Here is a 19379-nt window from a genome sequence, read left to right on the forward strand (position 1 = left end):
ATCGCCTCGGCTTTGCACAGCTCCTGTGTTAATATATGTAATTGGCCTTTTCCGTGTCCCAAAGTGGAGATTACCAAAATACAAACTGGTGGCTCTTGGGACTCCGCAATTGCCATAGCGCGAGAACAAAACGACGACACAGAGACAAGGACACGAAATATTTTTGTCTCTATGTCGTAGTTTTGTTCTCACGCTATACCTATCATCATGCCATACCAACTAGCCCAAGCTGCCACACTTCTAAGTTCCGCAATTGCCTTCCGCTTGCCGGTGAGCACTCTCTGAGGCCTGCGTTCACGCTCTCTTTGGGGAGAACATTTGCATATTTGTGGCACCAGATGTCACTTGGTCCGCACGTGTCGTCGCGTTTTGCCCACCGAAAATCTTGGCGCGTGCCGTGCGCGTGCCTCTTCGAGGCCGGCGCGCATGCGCAGACTACCTACCCGGTAAAGGCTCATTTCGTGTGTCTGCGAGCAATCTTCGTGAGCACTTGTTGAATCTGCACTTTGTGCGAAAGATCACGTGCCTTCGAAACATATCAGGCGTTACAACTTGGTTGGAAACTCTTTATTTCGACGCTTCCACGGGCACGAGCCTCACTTTCACTGCCTCCTACACAAACTCGTCGTCTTCTTTCAGCGTGGACACTTTTCGCGGCGCCCTCGGCGATGTTCTCGACCGCGATATCATGGACGACATTCCAGGCTCAGGTCCGGCAGCCAGGTCAGGATCATCTGCTATCGCTGCGACCACATTCTGCTCGCTGGTGGGAGAAAACGCACAGAAATCAAAAGCGTTTGCTCGTTGCTACAGTGCAATCAAGTGCGCCCGATTACCAGTGAAAAAATTCAGTGGAAGCAACCAATTTCAATTTCAAAATGAAACTAAACAACTAGACTGCTATGAATGGAGGTTGCGAAATTCTTACTGGTGTTTCCAGTAGCCAGGAGTGGGTCGCACATTCATTTGCGGAATTATTTATTGAATCAATATAGTGATGGAATTTTTTAACAGAATTTTGGCGAGTCGAGCAAATGCGCATTTATAGGGTGTAGCGCGTTCACGAGTAATTTCAAGAACCTCATCTTGAAAGTATCCATACTTCTCATTCGTACTCTTTACGAGCGCAAAACTGGCATGAAAAGTAGTGCATAGAGTGACCATATATGACCTTTAATGTCGCATTGCATTTGCTTACACGTGCATAGACGTCTGGTAGGCAGCATAAAAAAGTGCCTTAATGTTTGCAGGTGTGGCCTAAATGAGGGCCTTAAGATGCTCCATCAAGCGCGACAATTGACCGTCCAAAAAGTCAAGATCACATGATGCGTCACGATATTGCGTCATATTGTTAAAGTCAGGCGAAATCACGTAAGACATATCATGCCAAAGTGTTTGACGTCACATTATGACGTCATCACATGAGATGGCTTGGTCAAAGATGTGCCGATCACAGAGGTACTGCAAGGCTATACCTCAAAGTTGCAGAAAGTTTTCCGAGGGATGTGCGGTAGGATAATTACATTGGCCGAAAAGAAGACAAAAAAGAGGAAGATTATATGTTTGGCTATTAAGTCGTATTGGCTGAATGCATAAGTAACGCTAGAACGTTTTTCATTTTCTTCCGTGGAAGCATGATTATCTAGACAATGTTTGCATTGCATGTCAACGAAAAAGAAAAAAGTGAAAATGTACGGAATTTAGAAAATGCAGGGCCAATTTAGCGTTGAATGCGAAAGGAATGCGGGGTCAAGCAACTATATTCGTTTTTATATAATGTAGTAATGTCAATGCCACGAGTGGTGGTGCATGGACTGGCAGTTCGATGTTTCATGCACGAGATGCGAGCGACAGTGTTGTGCACATTCGGCAAGTATCCAAACGCCATGGATCACGTGACAAAATTCTGAAGGAAACTATCAGCGTTTGAGAAAGCGTCAAGCGTCTGAATGAACTTCCTTGCACATGGTACTTTCTTAAGGCCGATACACGCCTACATAGCACCGGTTGTGCCACCATTTTAACGCACTAGCGTTAAAGAGCTCGTTTCGCAGAAACTCGGTGTCGGCGTTAGCGTCGGCATCGTTAGTTGTGAGCGAAGAACTATCATCTTATGTGCAACCGAAAAATCAAGAATAATGCAAATAAAAATATAAAAAATCAAAAAGCTGAGTGGGGACCCAACCAGGGTTGTTTGGGTCCTAGTGGGGATCGAACCCGGGTCATTCACGTGGCAAGTGCTTGTCTACCACACGGCTATGCTTATGCTTTACAAAAAAGTGAAACAGACTTTCTCTGCTTGGAAATACAGGGTAAGTAGCTTTCATGCTTCACAAACCCACGCGTCCTTTATACATGATTCACTATGCAACATGAAATATTACAGTAATAATGCGTGGTACAAGCGTACATTGCCAATAGGTGTCAGAATATGTGATTATCTTAATGGCTCCGTGGTTGAAAGCCGGTACCCCACTAAAAAGGCACCCACGATACTGCGACTATTCCCTCAAGGCTGTGATTGATATGTGGGGTTTTAACGTCCCGAAACCACTATATATGATTATGAGAGACGCCGTAGTGGAGGGCTCCGGAGATTTAGACCACCTGGGGTTCTTTAACATGCACCCAAATCTGAGCACACGGGCCTACAACATTTCCGCCTCCACCGGAAATGCAGCCGCCGCAGCCGGGATTCGAACCCGCGCCCTGCGAGTCAGCAGCCGAGTACCTTAGCCACTAGACCACCGCGGCGGGGTGATTCCCTCAAGGCTACGTATAGTAGTCGATGCATAGCAAATTAGAAAAAGGATTCATTCACAAAGTGTTTGAAATACGCACCATGAACAGAATGTCACTATTGCGTTCAACTCCTGAAGGTGGACCTTTAGGGTCCCCTAACTTTCCAACTGGTGATCGAAAATGCATGCGGCTTTATTCTGAGCAATGTTCACACCTTCGTGTGACCTATAGACTTATTCTATGTTTGTAAACATTGTTAAACGACGTCGAGGCACGTAGCCTCCGCCCAGCCCAAAGCTCGCCACCGTCCTCTATGATCACGTGACAACGCACAGATGCTGCAAAACTGCTTCAGAGCACAGCGTGGCCGAGTACAACCTGTCGTACTTATAGTATCCACATAACTTTGCGAGACACAAAAATGATAATTCCATCCTATATCTTAAAGCTTAGCTAGTCTATGTGTACAGCTGATTGCAGTATCGAAACTTCATTCTGCTTCATGTAGGGAAGTCTCTTCTCGTGGAGGAAGCAGTTGAGCTTTCTCCGCACACAAACATTATAGAGTTGTAAGCGTGACCAGTATCCCCATCTGATGCTAGAGTGCCGTTAGCGAGTGGATGTGTGTGAGAATTTAGTCAACGTTTTTAGGATAGAAAGTAGCTGTTTGTAGGCTTTGTTTATTATAAGGCAGCAGTAAGTCCACATTAATAGTAGTAAAAGTACTTTTTTTTCTCCTGAAATGACTACATTTCAGTGGGTGGGGGACTCATATGTTCCACTTTCACAGATACGCAACAAGGCAGTGGGACACAGATGTCCCACTATATTTTCTCAAAAACGAAAAGGAGCTGAAATTTTGTACCAATAATGAGCAGATGAGGCAAACAACAATGCCGCCCTTAGTTGTTGGCGTGTGTTTTTCATAATATAATATTAGTAAAGGTTTTATACACTCGCGCGGAACAATGTTGTCATAGTGACATAATACACATGTTTAATTTTAAATCTTTCATGCCTCTAAAAGTAATAACACAATTCATTATTTATTACTCTGGTTAATTAGATATTGTTTGTTTATTTGGCAGGTAAAACGGAGCACCATCACAAGCTATTGTCTGGCACTAGCCCATTTGGTTCTTCAAAGTAAAATATTTACCTTAATAATAACCGGTGATTCCTTGGATGGTAAAAAATTACAAAAAAACTCTAACTTTTATAGGAAAACAAATAAAAAAATCGGAGGCCACCACAATCGTGTGCTGAGACGTCTGGTGATGGCACTCGCAAGTCTAAGCGTTCGTGTGCATTCCTAAGAATAAAAGCATGATCGCACGTACGCATTGCAGCCTGGTAGCGCGTGGCTTCTTGACACGGCGCCGTGGCCTGTCCCTATGAAGAGAGAGGGTTCCCAGCTTCAGAAAGGCATCCTCCTCTGTCCTCATAGGGAGAGGGCACGGCTCCGCGTCAAAAAGCCACGCGCTAACAGGCTGCAATGCGTGCGTGTGGTCAAGCCTTTTCGTCGCGCTGACGGAGCCTATCTCTGAGACTACGCAGAAAAAAAGTGCATTCGCCAGCTACCGAAATAATCTCACCTGCTCACAATAAAACCGCCGGCTAGTTCAGTGTGCTGACTCATTTTATTTTTTCGTATTTCGAGTGGCAAACGCAGTTCATTATATAAATAGCGGCCGTTTCGGCGATATAACTAAACGCTACTCATCAATGCTGTTACGTTGGACACGTAGAGCCATGAATAATAGTCTGCTATTCTGGTTGCATGAAGGCCAACTTAATTTTCAATACTGATCCTGGCATTCAATTGGGTAACCTTATGCTTCAATATCGTATGTCTCCAATCTCACTTTTTTGAACTAGAGCCAGAACTACCGACTGCAGACTAGTTTAGTTTTTGACAAGACAGTTTCTGATTATTCGGAAAGCTCGAAGTGAGTGCTTGGAAGAAGAACATAAGTGTCACTCGGAGCCCGGGCCGCCAAAAACAGCTGAGCGCTAACATTAAGTGCCATTGGAATATCTCCCAGGCAGCACGAGGCAGCAATTTATGCTGGCAGCCTGCTAGGCAGTAATTTTCCGAAGGGGCCCGAGTGTTTTTTACAGACGATTGTCTTTCGTGGGGACATTCGACGCAAAATATTTTATCTGTCTGTCTGTCTGTCTGTCTGTCTGTCTGTCTGTCTGTCTGTCTGTATATTTGTTTGTCTCCGCTTAATGGTACCGGGTACTTTAAATGGACCAGCTTAAACTCCAAACGGCTGACCCCATCCGCAGCACCCACCAATATTGCTCAAGATTCAGCGTTTACACTTGTGCGATTGTCAATTAAAAGCAATTATTCCGCATATCTGAGGCAATATAACAACACGTATATATTCTGTATGTGCATCTTTTACTTAAAAAAGGCATATAAAAGTAATTCAAAAAACCATAGCGCTTATCCCGCTGCGCGGACGATGCAACGCGTGCATGAAAAGGCGAGTGTTTCCAACGCTTTGCTAAGACGACACGGTGGTGGTGCCTACCCGTCGCCTTGCGTTCTAGACATTATCGCCTCTGAGACGGGTGCGCACGCCCGTCTCAGAGCCTAGCGCTACGTTTTCCAAGAAAACTGCCAGATAGCGCTTATGTATCACGTGTGACAAGAGTTGATGCGCTCGTTCGTCTCCGCTACATGTTGGAGGCACTCTAACGCAGCGCCTCCAGAATACCTTTCACCGATTTCTTGCGCAGAACGTCAAATAAATGCTTTGTTCACTCTCTCCACACGTGGGGCTATCGTCTTTCGACGATATTTGCAGATATTATGCAGATACGAGCCAATTTTTTCCTCCCATTTAGTCCTGATTCGTTTTGGATTTAAGGTAGCCTCGGAAATATGTGTAAGTTATCTAGTCTCTACCTATTCTTACTACCGCGACAAGGCTAGGGGGGAATGGAATGTAAGACGCAAACACTGACAGTGCTGCCTTCCAACTTGACTATTCGGAAGGGGGTTAGCAATCTGAGTACACGGGCCTACAGAATTTTCTTTCCAAAGTATGGTACAACAATTCCGGAAGAAAACAGAACTTCGGATAGGTAACAGTACACTTGAATTGGAAAAAGCGTACGTCTACTTAGGAGAGCTAGAAACTGTGGAGCTGAACTACGAGATTGGACTAACTAGAAGAATAAGACTGAGGTAGAGCACATTCGGCTAGTATTCTCAAATCTTGAATGATAGATAGCCTCTATTGCTCAAGAAGAAGGCATTTAGCTGCTGCATCTTGCCTGTACTTACCGACGGAGCATAAACCGGGATGATTACAAAAAGGGTTAAACTTAATTCGAGGACGACGCAGCGAGCAACGGAAAGAAAAATGACAGGTGTAACCGTAAGGGAGAAGAAGAGAGCGGAGTGTATCAGGGAACAAACGGTTGTTCAGGACATCGTAGTCGAAATTAAGAGGAAATGATCATGGGCAGAGCACGTAGCTTGAAGGCAAGGTAACCGCTGGCCATTAAGGATCATAGACATCTACTTATACTCGTGAGGATTACCTAAACACCCATACTCACGCCTACTGTACAGATTGAGTTCTCACTCCAGTTCGCACTCACGTATACTCAAACTAATAACCACTTATACCCCATACTCACGCCCACTTGCACTTATAGACAATCACTCACTTACGTATACTCACGTATACTCGCACTCTTAGGCACTTACTCATGTTATACTAATGCCTACTCACACTCATAACCACTCACTTCGGCCGCGGCGGCCGCATTTTCGATGGAGGCTAAAATGCATGAGGCCTGTGTGCTTAGATTTAGGAGCACGTTAAAGAACCCCAGTTGTTGGAAGTTTTCAGAGTCTTCTACTATACGGCATTTCTCATGATGGTGATTTTGGGACGTTAAACGCCAGTATTATTATAGCCTCTCACTCTGATACTTGCACCTCTCGCCCATTGCTGCTCGCGTGCATACTCACGCCCACTAACTCTCTTAAGTACTCACTCAGCTTCACCCTCGCCTACTCATGCCCAGAGGTACTCGTTCCTGTTCATAATCACACCAACAAGTGTTCTCTCACGTTTCGTCACACCTACTCGAACTCATCAATAGTAACCCACGTTCCTACTCACGTGTACTCACATACCTACTAGCTCGAGTTCAAACCCACGACTCTACACACTCGCAGAACTTACGCTCTTACTCATCTATTCAAATTCATACACACTTTATAACGTCAACACTCACGCCATTTCACTTTCTTAGCCACTCAATCGCGTTCATGCTCATACCCATCGGTACTCACTCGCTTTTAGTCAGTGTGTTCAACTCTTGAATTCAATTAATGGCGCAGAGAAATTAGTTCCTTGAATTTCGAAAAATAAAAAAATATGTTCCGCTGAAATTGCCAAATAGTGCAAATGCGATACCAACATGTCGTAATTTTTCAAACAATAGGACTAGCTCCCTTTGACCTGATGTTGCACAACCACAAAAATCTGGTGTATGGAAATACGGTCGCTTTCAAGAGAAGTTGCTTTCATGTAGCGTCTCACGTCAGTGGTGACACAGCACAAAGCAAATGTGACAATGCGCAGAATGGTCGGGTATACGAGCTGTTCACTCAAGTATGCGGATAGCACTTACGTCTTTCATGCGTGGCGTGGGGGGGAGGAGTGACCACGCCCCTGTCACCTAAGATGGAGGGAGGGGGGCTCCCAGTCTTTCCCTTACATTGTCCTTATAGGCGATGGCACTGCGATGAATCTTCCTTCCACCTTTGAAGAGATCCCTGCGTCAGCTTACGCTCGCCACAGCGCTACCAGCGTTCCTTCCCCAGCGTTCCTTAGTAATCTTTCGTCCCGGGAAATACGGGCAGGACGTTTGCTCTCTTGAGGAGCAAGCGATGTCAGGCCTCGTATGCGGGAGGATGTTATACTGCGTACGCCCTCCACCTGACGGAGATGGCCTGCTTCTTTCATCTCTGCTTCAGCCGTGTTCTTCACCAACAATCGCGAGCTTTTACTCGCGAGTAGAACATACAATGTGCGGAGCGATGGTATCAGTTTGGATGTAGGTACGCGACGGTGAGTGATGCAGATGTGCCATCGTCGCTAGTTTAATGAGAGGACGAAGGCGCACAGCTGGAGAAGAATTCGAGACGCCAAAGCAGAGCGGTGGCCGTGACGTCCAGCCATCCAAACGCACCAGGACGTTCTAAGTGCCTCTCGCCACAAGCCATCGGCGCTCGTCGTCTATTTCTCTTGCTGGCTGGCAGCCACAAGCACTGCGCTACATGGACGTCATAAGGAAAACGATGGCAACAGAGAAAAACTGTCCAACAAATAAAAAAAACGCAAAAACCGTCGAAGCGGGCACACCTTTTTCAGGGTAGCTGCATCATCTCCACTCCAGAGTTCCTCTTTTGAAAGAATCAAATGACCCACTGCGCTTTTATTTGTTTCGTTTTCGCCTTCACTACCCTCCAGCCCCGCCGCGGTGGTCTAGTGGCTAAGGTACTCGGCTGCTGACCCGCAGGTCGTGGGATCAAATCCCAGCTGCGGCAGCTGCGTTTCCGATGGAGGCGGAAAGGTTGTAGGCCCGTGGGCTCAGATTTGGGCGCACGTTAAAGAACATCAAGTGGTCAAAATTTCCCGAGCCCTCCACTAGGGCGTCTCTCATAATAATATGTTGGTTTTGGGACGTTAAACTCCACATATCAGTCAATTCACTAACCTCCTTAAAGAAGATGTTTCCTCGCCACTTATTTTTTCGTAAGGCACGCGTGCAATGTCATCAATAAGCGTTGAGCTTATCGGGATTATGTGCTCGTCGGGTACTACCTGCCATCTGCGCTTGCGTTGTCAAACACACAAAATGGAGCGAAAACAGTATCGCACATGATAGTCATACGAGACTGCAGGAATTAACTTGTGAGCATCTGCATGGCAAAGCCGGGTGGAGGACAACTGTCTACTGATATTGTTTGAGTATATGGAGCAATAGAGAGCATATAATCAGATGATCTCGCACGAATCACCTTTCTGGCGCCATCTCTGCGCCAAAAAGACGAAATAGGATGGGTAAATTTGCATCTGTGCCTTTTAACATGCTTGAGATGAGGGCCAAGTCACAAAGTTCGTTCCTGGGAGCTGAACGCGCGCGTATGGCTCGGTTGCCTGGTATTTTAAGCCTTCGGAGGTTGTGTAAGCACCGTCACGCAGTAACTGTGAAGCATTCTGGTAAAACAAAATAACCTTTCGGCCTTTAAGAAACAGCACGAAACTGGCACGATAGCACTCAGCCACCCCTAACATAAATATTGAGGTAGCGTTCCGTTTACTCAGGGTATTCCTGAAACAATCGAGCGCATCGGAGGTTAAGTCAGCATCAATGTTCGACATATCGAAGGGACTACAGACATAAGCATTGTAGGTTTTCGTCGCTGCTTTGTTACTTCTTCACTCTTTGTGTTCCGTTCATATTCGATTAATGTATCACGGCTCAATTTGCCCCTTTCAATGCGCAAGTCAATCAGGGAGCACCTAGGTGTATCTATGCGAAATGTAGCCTTATTTGAGGGTCATCACTCATCACGCTTCTCAAACGGGAAATGACTCGGCGCGTTTTGGACGCATCTGCAGATTTATTTGGGCACCACAACGCGTAGCAGGCGTTGAGCCAACATTTAAAGCTCAGTAATGCGTTACAATCAGTCGAAACTCGCAGTTACAAGCTTTCGTAGGCTACGACGCACGCGCGACAAACGCAGACAGTCTCAAAAGCATCCGTAGTACAGCATCTACACCGCCACTGCCATGATCGCCCATGGGAACATCACCCAAGGCGCCAGATGGAGGCGGAAATGTTGTAGGCCCGTGTGCTCAGATTTGGGTGCACGTTAAAGAACCCCAGGTGGTCAAAAATTTCCGGAGCACTCCACTACGGCGTCTCTCATAATCATATGGTGGTTTTGGGACGTTAAACCCCACAAATCAAATCATCAATCAATCACCCAAGCGCGGCTATGCAATATAACGCGGTCGCTCCGTTGCTTCCACTTACTCTAGCCCCTTTCTACAAAGCACCCTTTCTCACTGCACTTACGGGGCAGGTTGGCTAAAAGGCAGGCGCCGGGGCTTGCCGTCGCGTCGGCGGTCGGCGTGACACTGGAGACGACGCCCCCTCTGCTTCGCCTTCTCATTGAACGCGTTGCGTGTACAGTAGTTTTGCGTTCGAGAAAGTGTGCACATCTTCGGAGCTGTTTCCCTTCTCTGTGGGTAGCGCTCAAGCGTAGACTTGGTTGCCTCCGGCCCGCAAGGGACGATTGCAGGGGGCATTATTTCAAGATTTGCGGACGCGGGCAACGTTAAATCGCAGCGTGCGTACGCAGGATTGTCGCAGACAGCCAAATGAAACTGTAATTAACGTGATAACACCATTATGGCGTTTTTGTGCTGCTACTCATTGTGTAAATATTACAATAAATCATGAAGGTTGATTGTACGCCGAATGCAGATTGTGTCTGCACTGCTGAAGGCACAATACGTCGACTTTGGACGCGGTTTTGTGTAACTCCCGATAACGTTTGCATCGATAATCAAGGGGCAGCGTCCGTCCACTAGCACGAAAGTGTAAAAAAAGAAAGGCAGCGTGAAAAACACTTCGGCCTTCAAAGTAAATACAACGAATTCTCTTAAAAAAAGACAATATAGCTCGAGGTGCGGAATCAGTATGGAATTTCTCGCATGAATGCGCGAATTTGCTTAAATTGGTCATGCCTACTAAGGAATTGACGAACTTTGATTATGCTATATCGACGACGCGTGCTGCCGTGGCGGTCGCAATGCACGTTTTTATTCTCGCTCCTGGTTGTTATTTTCTGGGTTTGTTTGCTTCTGTGGTGACGTTCTGCGTAATAATATAATAGAGTGAGTGAACGTGGTTCCGTGCGTGATATTCACGCTGATTCCATAGCCAATGTGAAGTGATCATATCCCAAGGAGTCCAAAGCAGGGTGAAAGAGGGTTGTTGCAGAATAGCGGAAGGAAAATAAATACATTGCTCAAAGAAAAAAATCACTTTTTAGCAGGGGACCTATTTTAGGCTTGGCATAGATCCGCCTAGGATACGCTATTGTCTGCTACCCGCCACTTCGTGCAGGGATAGGCATATCAGCCATTCGCCTTGTCAGCGAGGCACTGCACTCGCGTTGGTCGGAAAAGCCAACGGAGCAAAAAACGGTTATTATGAAGAGTCTAAAAAAACCTCAATTCTTGTTTTAAAAAATTCCACATCAATGTGTCCTGAAAGTTTGTTACCGGATGGCATGTTGCGAAACTACCATTTTCCCCCTGTGTTTCACACGCAAATCAGTCTTGACAACGCATAAGCTTGTCATGCCGGTTTGTATTTGTTGTTTTGTTATTGCTGTTTATTGCCTCAATGTCAACTCCCTATTCTCAAATATTTAGAAAACAGCTTTTGCGCTTCCGCTTCAGCGCCACATTATCATGTCCTGTTTTACACACTTTTTCATGGCTACTCACACATTCTTCATGACTGCTCATGGTGATTAGGAAAGCCAACAGAGCAAGTCACAAGTATAACGCCTCTAGCTATGAACATGTTATCATGTGTGTGTGTGTGTGTGTGTGTGTGTGTGTGTGTGTGTGTGTGTGTGTGTGTGTGTGTGTGTGTTTGTGTGTATAGTGACTAGGCACAGCGGAAAGTGTTATCCACTTTTTATGGTTTTTATGGTAGCCGCGCGAAGCTAGCATGAGTCAGTTCTACAGCTTGAAATTATAGAATCACTTGCCACTCCAATGTGCGTGATTTGACCAACTCAGCTTATATAACGGCAAGAGTATTCGGACTTTATAAGCAGTGGTAGCGTGATCGTTCAGATAAGAGTCTTAGATTTCTTCAGAACTGGCGCGCAAGCAGATGCGTTTATAAATTGTCAATATAACAATGGTGCATTGAGATTTCTCACGAGATTAGTCTCCGCAAAATCTAGCTCCAGGTCCTATTTCTCAGCGACTCCGCTGTCGCCAAGACTAGAAATATTCCTTCATAAAAATATTTGCGTTTGTCCTCCATAGTTCAGTGCCCCTAGAAACTGTTCCGTTGCTAAAAGGCACGAAAATGTACACGGGCATTCAACTCGCATTCGGCCTGTTGGCCCGCGTAGGAGCTGCTTCTGCAAAATATGTTTCAGATATGCTTACAGCAGCAAATGCGCGCCACCGTCTAGTAAAAAAAAATAGCTATACTGCCCAGATAGTCACCAAACTTCGTGAACATCTTGTTTTATGAACGAGCAATCAAAACGAACTAGAATTTGAACATGCATATTTTTTTTCGAAAATCAGTATTTTATGCTAGCATCAATCTCAAATACTTTATCTGCGAACGTACATTTTAACGAACAAGAAGGTGACAACCCCGTCATGTATTCGCTGTGCGCCAATGAAACGACAACTGAGAAATCACGACATTTAAGTGCCATACGCGCCATTCTCTAAGCGCAGTAATTTATCTCCTCCTCAAATTAGTTTATATTGAACAAAGGTCATCTGATTTATTTTGTATGTCGGGTTGTTCTGCACGCTAACTGATTTTAATAACATTTGCGTGAGCAGACAGACGCTGCGCTTTGAATACATTGCTGCAAATGTCATGAGGCCCTACAGAAAACGGCATTTCAAAGCGGTATATTGTGCGTTCAGCAGTGCAGCCAAAATCTGCAACTAGGAAAGAATCACCCTTGGTAAATTACTGCATCAATCGTATTTTTGGAGCGTGTAAAAAGAAGCGTAAAGTGATCTTAATTTGTCGACAGACAGTTTTAGTTGGGCGTGCGATGCAGCCTTGTGAGCACAGGTTGGCATTACATTATCAGGCGCATTTATAAATAATTTCTGAGCGCACGTTGTCCATGTTACGGACACTCCGCCTCCAATTAAAATGGCACATTAAAGAGTTACCATACATGCATGCAATAAGAACTATTTTCTCGGGGAGGGGGTGGGCGACGGGGCTAGTGTGCTACAGCCTGGCTACGCCCCTGCACGTTACGCAAATACGGCACGCGAATACGGAATGGGATTGTGGTAGCGCTTCTCCTCTCCAGCGCATTGTGCCTAAAGTGTGCTCTGCATTATGTTTGAGCGCAAAATAACGAGATACGCGAAGAGCACTCATGTAGTATCATAATAAAGTAGCCCCGCCGTGGTGGTCTTGTGGCTAAAGTACTCGGCTGCTGAGCCACAGGTCGCGGGTTTAAATCCCGGCTGCGTCGGCTGCAATTCCGATAGAGGCGGAAGTGTTGTAGGCCCGTGTGCTCAGATTTGAGTGCACGTTAAAGAACCCCAGGTGGTCAAAATTTCCGGAGCCCTCCACTACGGCGTCTGTCATAATCATATGGTTGTTGTGGGACGTTAAACCCCACATATTATCTTATTAAAGTAGCTTGCCCGATGGACAGAAAAATCGCAAATGCGCAGGCTGACAGGTAACAAAAAAGGCGTGACACCTTGAACAGTTGTTTTTTAAAAAGGCCGTCAAGGTGTTTGGGTGCTTTTACTGGAGTTGAGAGCACCGAAAGATATACAATGAGCGAGAGAGGGGTAGCGGTAACGTCCCGTACCGTATTTGCGTTCTGTATCTCAGTAACTTCCTAAGAGAGCATCTCGAACGCAGTAATACCGAACAATCAGCGCTCTCCGAGAGGCAGAGAGGAGGTGCCGCAATCACCGCCGCGGAGAGACACGTGCCGACGCAATCGTGCGCCGTGGCGCGAGGACACACAGCGTACATGAACGACGCAGCTTCGAAATGCCAACCGCATGATGCTTGGCGCATTCGACCCGCCAGCCAATTGCAAAGCGCAGCATGAGTTAAAGTTATATCTATAAGAAAAAGTCGAATCTCATTTTCTGATTGTCTGTTTTCTCTGTTCTTCCAACTTGAAATTGCTGTTATTGCGCTAACACGATATTGCAATAAAGCTTTTTTTTGGCCTCATACCGCTTGTATAGTCAACCAACGCTATATAACGACGTCAGTACCATTAAGGTTTCTCACTTCCTTAGCACGACCTCTCACTATGTGTATCACCACGTGTTTTGTGCGGCATGCTCGCGCTCACTGATGTTCGCATTCACGACTAGTCACACGCATAGGTATTCGCTCACATTTACGCCCCCGACTATATTGCCTGCATTCAAACAACGCGCCCATCACCGCACGCACAGGGACACACATGCACATCGTCTTGTGCCGTGCTGAGACGATGATGGCACGAGCACCCAGCTGCTGGACCCTGCAGATATGCGCCACGCACTCGGGACTTCTCGTGGAAAGGATGAAGAAGACAGCTCAAGGTTCGACTGACGCGATATATATATATATATATATATATATATATATATATATATATATATATATATATATATATAGATATATATCTATATATATATATTACCCGTAGGCACTCACTCAAGTTTATTCTCACGCTTACTCAGCATACAGGCCTGGCAAAGCCCAGTGGTGCGACGTACCATGCGCTTGGAATGGAAACGCGATACTCGGAGAGTGTGGCTGTAGGTGATGAGGGTGGCGGAGAGAACGAGAGTGTTCCTGATTCATGGCGAGTGCATCCGGTAAACAATGCTTGTATGAGGCTCACAGTAGCACCAGCACGATGATGCATTCCTTCGTAATGCGCATCTGCCAGCTCCAGCATCGTCACGTGGTGCGGCCCGTGGGTGTTTTTAAGCCATGGCAAGTAGCGTTCCTTCAGTGTCACCAAGAACCACTGGCTGTCCGGATGCAGCCGCAATGTGTCACGAACGCCCTCGTCCTTAGCGCTGCAGCCACGCGCTCCGAGTGTGGCATTTTAGTAACTGAGCATTTCACAATAGGGATGAATATCTCTGCTGTGGCGGCTACCGTTTCGGTGGAGGCGAAAATGCTGTAAGCCCGTGGGCTCAGATTTGGGTGCACGTTAAAGAACACTAGAGGGTAGAATTTTCTGTAGCCCTCCTCTAAGGTGTCTCTCATAATCATATGGTTGTTTGAGGACGTTAAACTGCAGATATTAATATTACATTATTATTATTATTATTATTATTATTATTATTATTATTACAGTAGGAATGAAAGGAAACCCGAACTGTGCGGCATGTTCCTTCCCTGCTGCTTCGTACTTCTTTTCAGGTGGTTGTAGATCTGGATTGCAATAAAAAGCCACTAGGATTCATCCGTGATGCAAACGAGAACCCTTATTCTTCCTATTTATTGCCACAAAGATCAGAGCGTGCTGTGCGCAGTTGGCTGTGTAGTTCGTCTTTCGTTCCGCCCTTGTACGTTGATGCTAACTCACAGTGTTGATAGGCTCGGGAAGCGATGCATGCGATGTAGCACCAGAATGAGCCACCTACGTTACCACTATTGCACATCATATTAGAAAAGGTCTCTCTGTTCGTGGCGAGAAAAGTAAGAGGGGGAGAGAGAGAGAGGTTTATTTCAGAAAGGCAGAGAGGTTGGCCTGACCGATAGCTTGCTCTAGCCTGCTACTCTACATTGGGGAAGGGGAAGGGGAGAAGAAATACTAATGAATGACAATGGTGAGATAGAGAGGTGAGTATATAGAATTCTTTCTAGCTGAGAAACATTTTATACCCGCGCTTATAGTCCAGTCGCTTCCAAAAAGGTTAAAACCGCTCTTATGACCACAGTTGCACTGTTGGTGTCTGGCCAAGGGCCCAACATGGTCTCATCACCTAATGACATAATGCGATATCGTTCAGTTGTAGAAATCAGTGTTTGTAATTCAAGTAAATACATCAAGTGTGTTTATAGGACCTAATATATGGCTTAGAGAAACGAGCAAGGCAAAAGAAAGATGGTGTGAAAGCCGTCGCTATTACCTCTGCTCTCTGATGGAAGTGTCGGGGGCCTCTGTAGTCACACTGCTTCGTTGTCCCTTCTTGGTCGTGACGTGTTTGCGCATGGCGAGACTCCCCGTACCTGGGTGGTTTTAAGTACGCGCAATGTCAGACCAGGTACCCAATGAGTATTCCAAATTTGTGCGCTGTATTGTTCCATGCAGAGGACAGTGCAGCCAATATTGAAAGTGATGGAAAACAAGTGGCAATAAAGTGGTGAAAGAAGGATTTACCAAGGTGATAAGCATCACTATCGGCGCAACTGTTCCCGAAGGCATCCTATTATGTAAAGATATAAATATAATGTGATTTTCTTTCATGCTGTATATTCTGCATACTAAAATTTACCCTTCACGTGTTATTCATGCACGGAAAGAATTAAAGAGACCCTCAATAAATTTCTAGTTTTGTGTACATACCCGTTGACTTGAGGACAAGTATTTAGCGTGACATATGGATACAAATGCTCCACCTGAAGTGCGAGATTTGTTATAAGGTTTTGAATGTGTGGATTATAAACAAATCATACCGTGTTTCCAGCCGTCTTAAGGCTTCACTCGTGCGACTGATGGCAGCTTCTGAGTATTTGTACCAGAAAAGAGAATGCGGAAAAATGCGAGGGAGTAAGGATTAGTGCAATCGACTGAGAAGAAGATGAAGATGGCTTTCGTCTTCGAATCGTCTTGGGCGTGTACATGAGAGAACTTGCGAGTTTTTTAGGTAATTATATGTTTGTGAGAGACAGAGGCGACACGCGCACGCAACAAATTAACTGTAACAAAACTATGGAGAGCTACACAAAATAATGTGACTGAATGAAAGTATTTCATCAGCGTTAAACATGGAGTTAAACAGTTTAATTTGGAGGGATATATTGTTTCAACGTGCTACGTACACTATATATCACAATTGCAAAATCTTTTAGTCTGCATACAAGCAAATACATAAAAGGCAATAGAACACTCTTCCCCCTCTTCTGCGATGCCCCTAGCTGGCTTCTTTGATTGGTTCTTTTATTCTTAATATTATCTCGTGCGCTTTCTCTGCGTGTGTTGCATTGCTCAATCTTTTCACAAACTGCTGAAACTGAGCAAGCATGGTGGTCGGGCTAGTTATGGAAACATCTTCAGACAGCGCAGGAGAAAGATATTGCTAGAACACACTAACAAAAGTTAAAGCCTATAACATGAAGCTCTGTCTTCGCTTTCAGTGCTTTGTGTTTGAGTGAGATGATGTATCAGTGTTATGTACACTTATGCATACATGTAATTTTGGGAAGTAGCATAGAGACATACCATGGCGTCTCGCTTTGGCTGCCGCAGTATGCTGTCTCTTCTTCTTTCGCGTCGTGATTTTCAGCCGGCGACTCGTTGAAGATAGCACACTGCGCTTGCGTGTCGTGCTCTTCAATAGGCGCCTCCGACGCCGTGGCGCAGCTCTGCCCACCTTGCGTGCTATGGTCGCTGACTTTCGGGAGGCGAACCCCACGGTAGCACTCCTTTCTCGGCGTGAAACTGTAGCCTTCCTACGAGCAGCTGCGGAGGACGCGCAGCATTCAGGGGTCATTACATTTGCCTCTATTGTCGCGGACAATGCGTAATGTACTCGCGACCTATACACCCATCGCCGCTGTATATTGCTACGAAGCAGCCGCAGGTGTAGATAGAGGCCTATACGTTACTGAGCGCCTGCGGAACTTACTGTTTCTGGAGTCGTACTATGAGACTTTCTTTCTTATATCTGAGAACTTTCACTCACAAGTCGGCGCCACGGCTCTCAAGCTGTAATCACAGCTATATAACCGATAGGTGTGCAATATTTGTAAGTGAGAGTGGTATATATGTGGATATGCGCTTCTGCCTGCAAAGTCAATAAACGCGTCTCAGATGTGACCCTATAGTTACAGGGAACGATCAAAACTGTGGTGCCTGCCTGGAATTGCGAATGTTTAAATCGGTGGGTCGGCAAGTATTTTATTGTGAAATTGAGTATTGTTAACCAAGTTTTGCGTACCTCCACCACTTATGAGCAAGCGCATTATTGAGTCAGGCTCGCACTAAGTTACATTAATGATGGCATGTAGAGATAACGAAGATGTACAAGTGATTATGATAAGTGAAAGAATGAAAAGACTTGTCGCGCTCATAATATTTGGACACTGGAGACACGTTCAAGCCGACGCGATGCCCAAGCGTATCGACAGCATGCTCGCGCGATATGTGCGCCGACTGTTGGTGCAATGCCGACAGAACGCTGCTGAAGTGTAACACCAACAGCGGCTGAGTTAGACCATGGTGACGCATGTGTCAGTGTACTCCCCTATAACTTTCCATCTAGCTAATAACGATTGTGAAATGTACGATAGTCCGCGGTCAACACTCGCTCGTTCTATATTCCAATAGTGTTTTTTATGCGCGTGACATTGATCGTCAGTCAGCACTGTATCCGTCATCTTTACTACGTCCTGTTGTCGAGCTGTTCTGCTTCGCTCTGTAGCAGCCAGCCTAGTTCAGCGCTCCTTTGCGGTCAACCTAAAGCTGCACGAAAGCTTGGTTATGGTTATGGATATGGCTATAGGTCGACAAAGCCGGTGCTTTTGTTGAAGTCCGCCAAGTCAAGCGGGCTATTAGGACCCGCATGCTAGATTTCATGCCGAATGGCTGTGCCCCCGAGGTCTTAGACGGCAGCGCAGCTCTGGCCGACCGGTTCCCTCCCCACCATCTACTGACGCTGCGAAGCTCTCGCTTAGTGGTACCCTGTCCTCGGAGTCCTTCAGCGGTGTCCCCATCCTTTTTTTCTTATCTTCACTACACACTCCATCCTTTTAACCCCTACTTATCCCCTTCCTTGGTGAGCCACTGCTGAGGTGTTGCACTTATATGCAGACAGTTGCTAGGATTACATTTATCTTCTTTTTAATAATTTGAGAATCACTTCTCCCTAAAGCGCGCTATTAGCCACGCCTTTCTGAAGGGCCCATACAGGATAGACTACAGCGTTTCCAGGCTGTGGGACAATCGAAATGATTTTCATGTGCAATGATACGTGTACAGAGTAAAATAACTCTAGAAAACACACAATTTATCCTTCTTGATTAAGGGCGTGCTCCTTTCAGAAAGATTTTCCGGCTACGCCATGGAGCCTTGTCCGATCGCGACCCACGCTGAGAGATAGATTGTTCAATTGAAGTTAAAGGCGTGCACTTCTAAGACAGGAAGCCCGGGCATGTGCACTAGCAGGCCTATTTGAAGCTTTGACCTTACGGTGCACTCTAAACAAAACACCATCAGTTTACGTCACCCGCAACTCCGTTGCGCCTTATCACACCGGTGTCCTAACCCGCCACAGTGGTCGAAGTTATTGTGCTCGGCTGCTCACCCGCAGGTCGCAGCACCTAATTCTGGCCGCTGCAGCCGCATTTTTGACGGAAGCGAGAATACTTGAGACTTGTGTACTTAGCTTTAAGTTAGCGTTAAAAAACTCCTGATGCTCGAAACTTCCACAGGTCATGCGTACACTCTACACGGCGTCTCTTATATTCATATCGTGGCTTTCAAACGGTAAATTCCAACGACTACAAACTAGGGCAGCGTCCTGAGTACGGCCTGGTGTCTACAAAGACAATGTTTATATTGCGCAGGAGCAGTTGCTTCTCGCAAGCTGTTC

At 45.9% G+C, this 19379-nt stretch overlaps 1 protein-coding gene across 1 annotated transcript in view; it reads right to left on the reverse strand.

Annotated features, from left to right (window-relative positions):
* Positions 1-550: 550 nt before the first annotated feature.
* LOC119188149 (uncharacterized) overlaps positions 551-19379 on the reverse strand; it is a 32604-nt gene continuing 13775 nt past the window's right edge. The window contains exons 5-7 of the mRNA XM_075881550.1: positions 17009-17248; positions 15696-15795; positions 551-763 (exon numbers count right to left, since the gene is read on the reverse strand). Of these exons, the coding sequence (XP_075737665.1) occupies positions 613-763; positions 15696-15795; positions 17009-17248 (491 nt within the window). The 3' untranslated portion in view covers positions 551-612. The remainder of the gene's footprint in view (positions 764-15695; positions 15796-17008; positions 17249-19379) is intronic.

This window comes from Rhipicephalus microplus, chromosome X (genome assembly GCF_043290135.1).
Source record: "Rhipicephalus microplus isolate Deutch F79 chromosome X, USDA_Rmic, whole genome shotgun sequence".
Classification (NCBI taxonomy): Eukaryota; Metazoa; Arthropoda; class Arachnida; order Ixodida; family Ixodidae; genus Rhipicephalus; species Rhipicephalus microplus.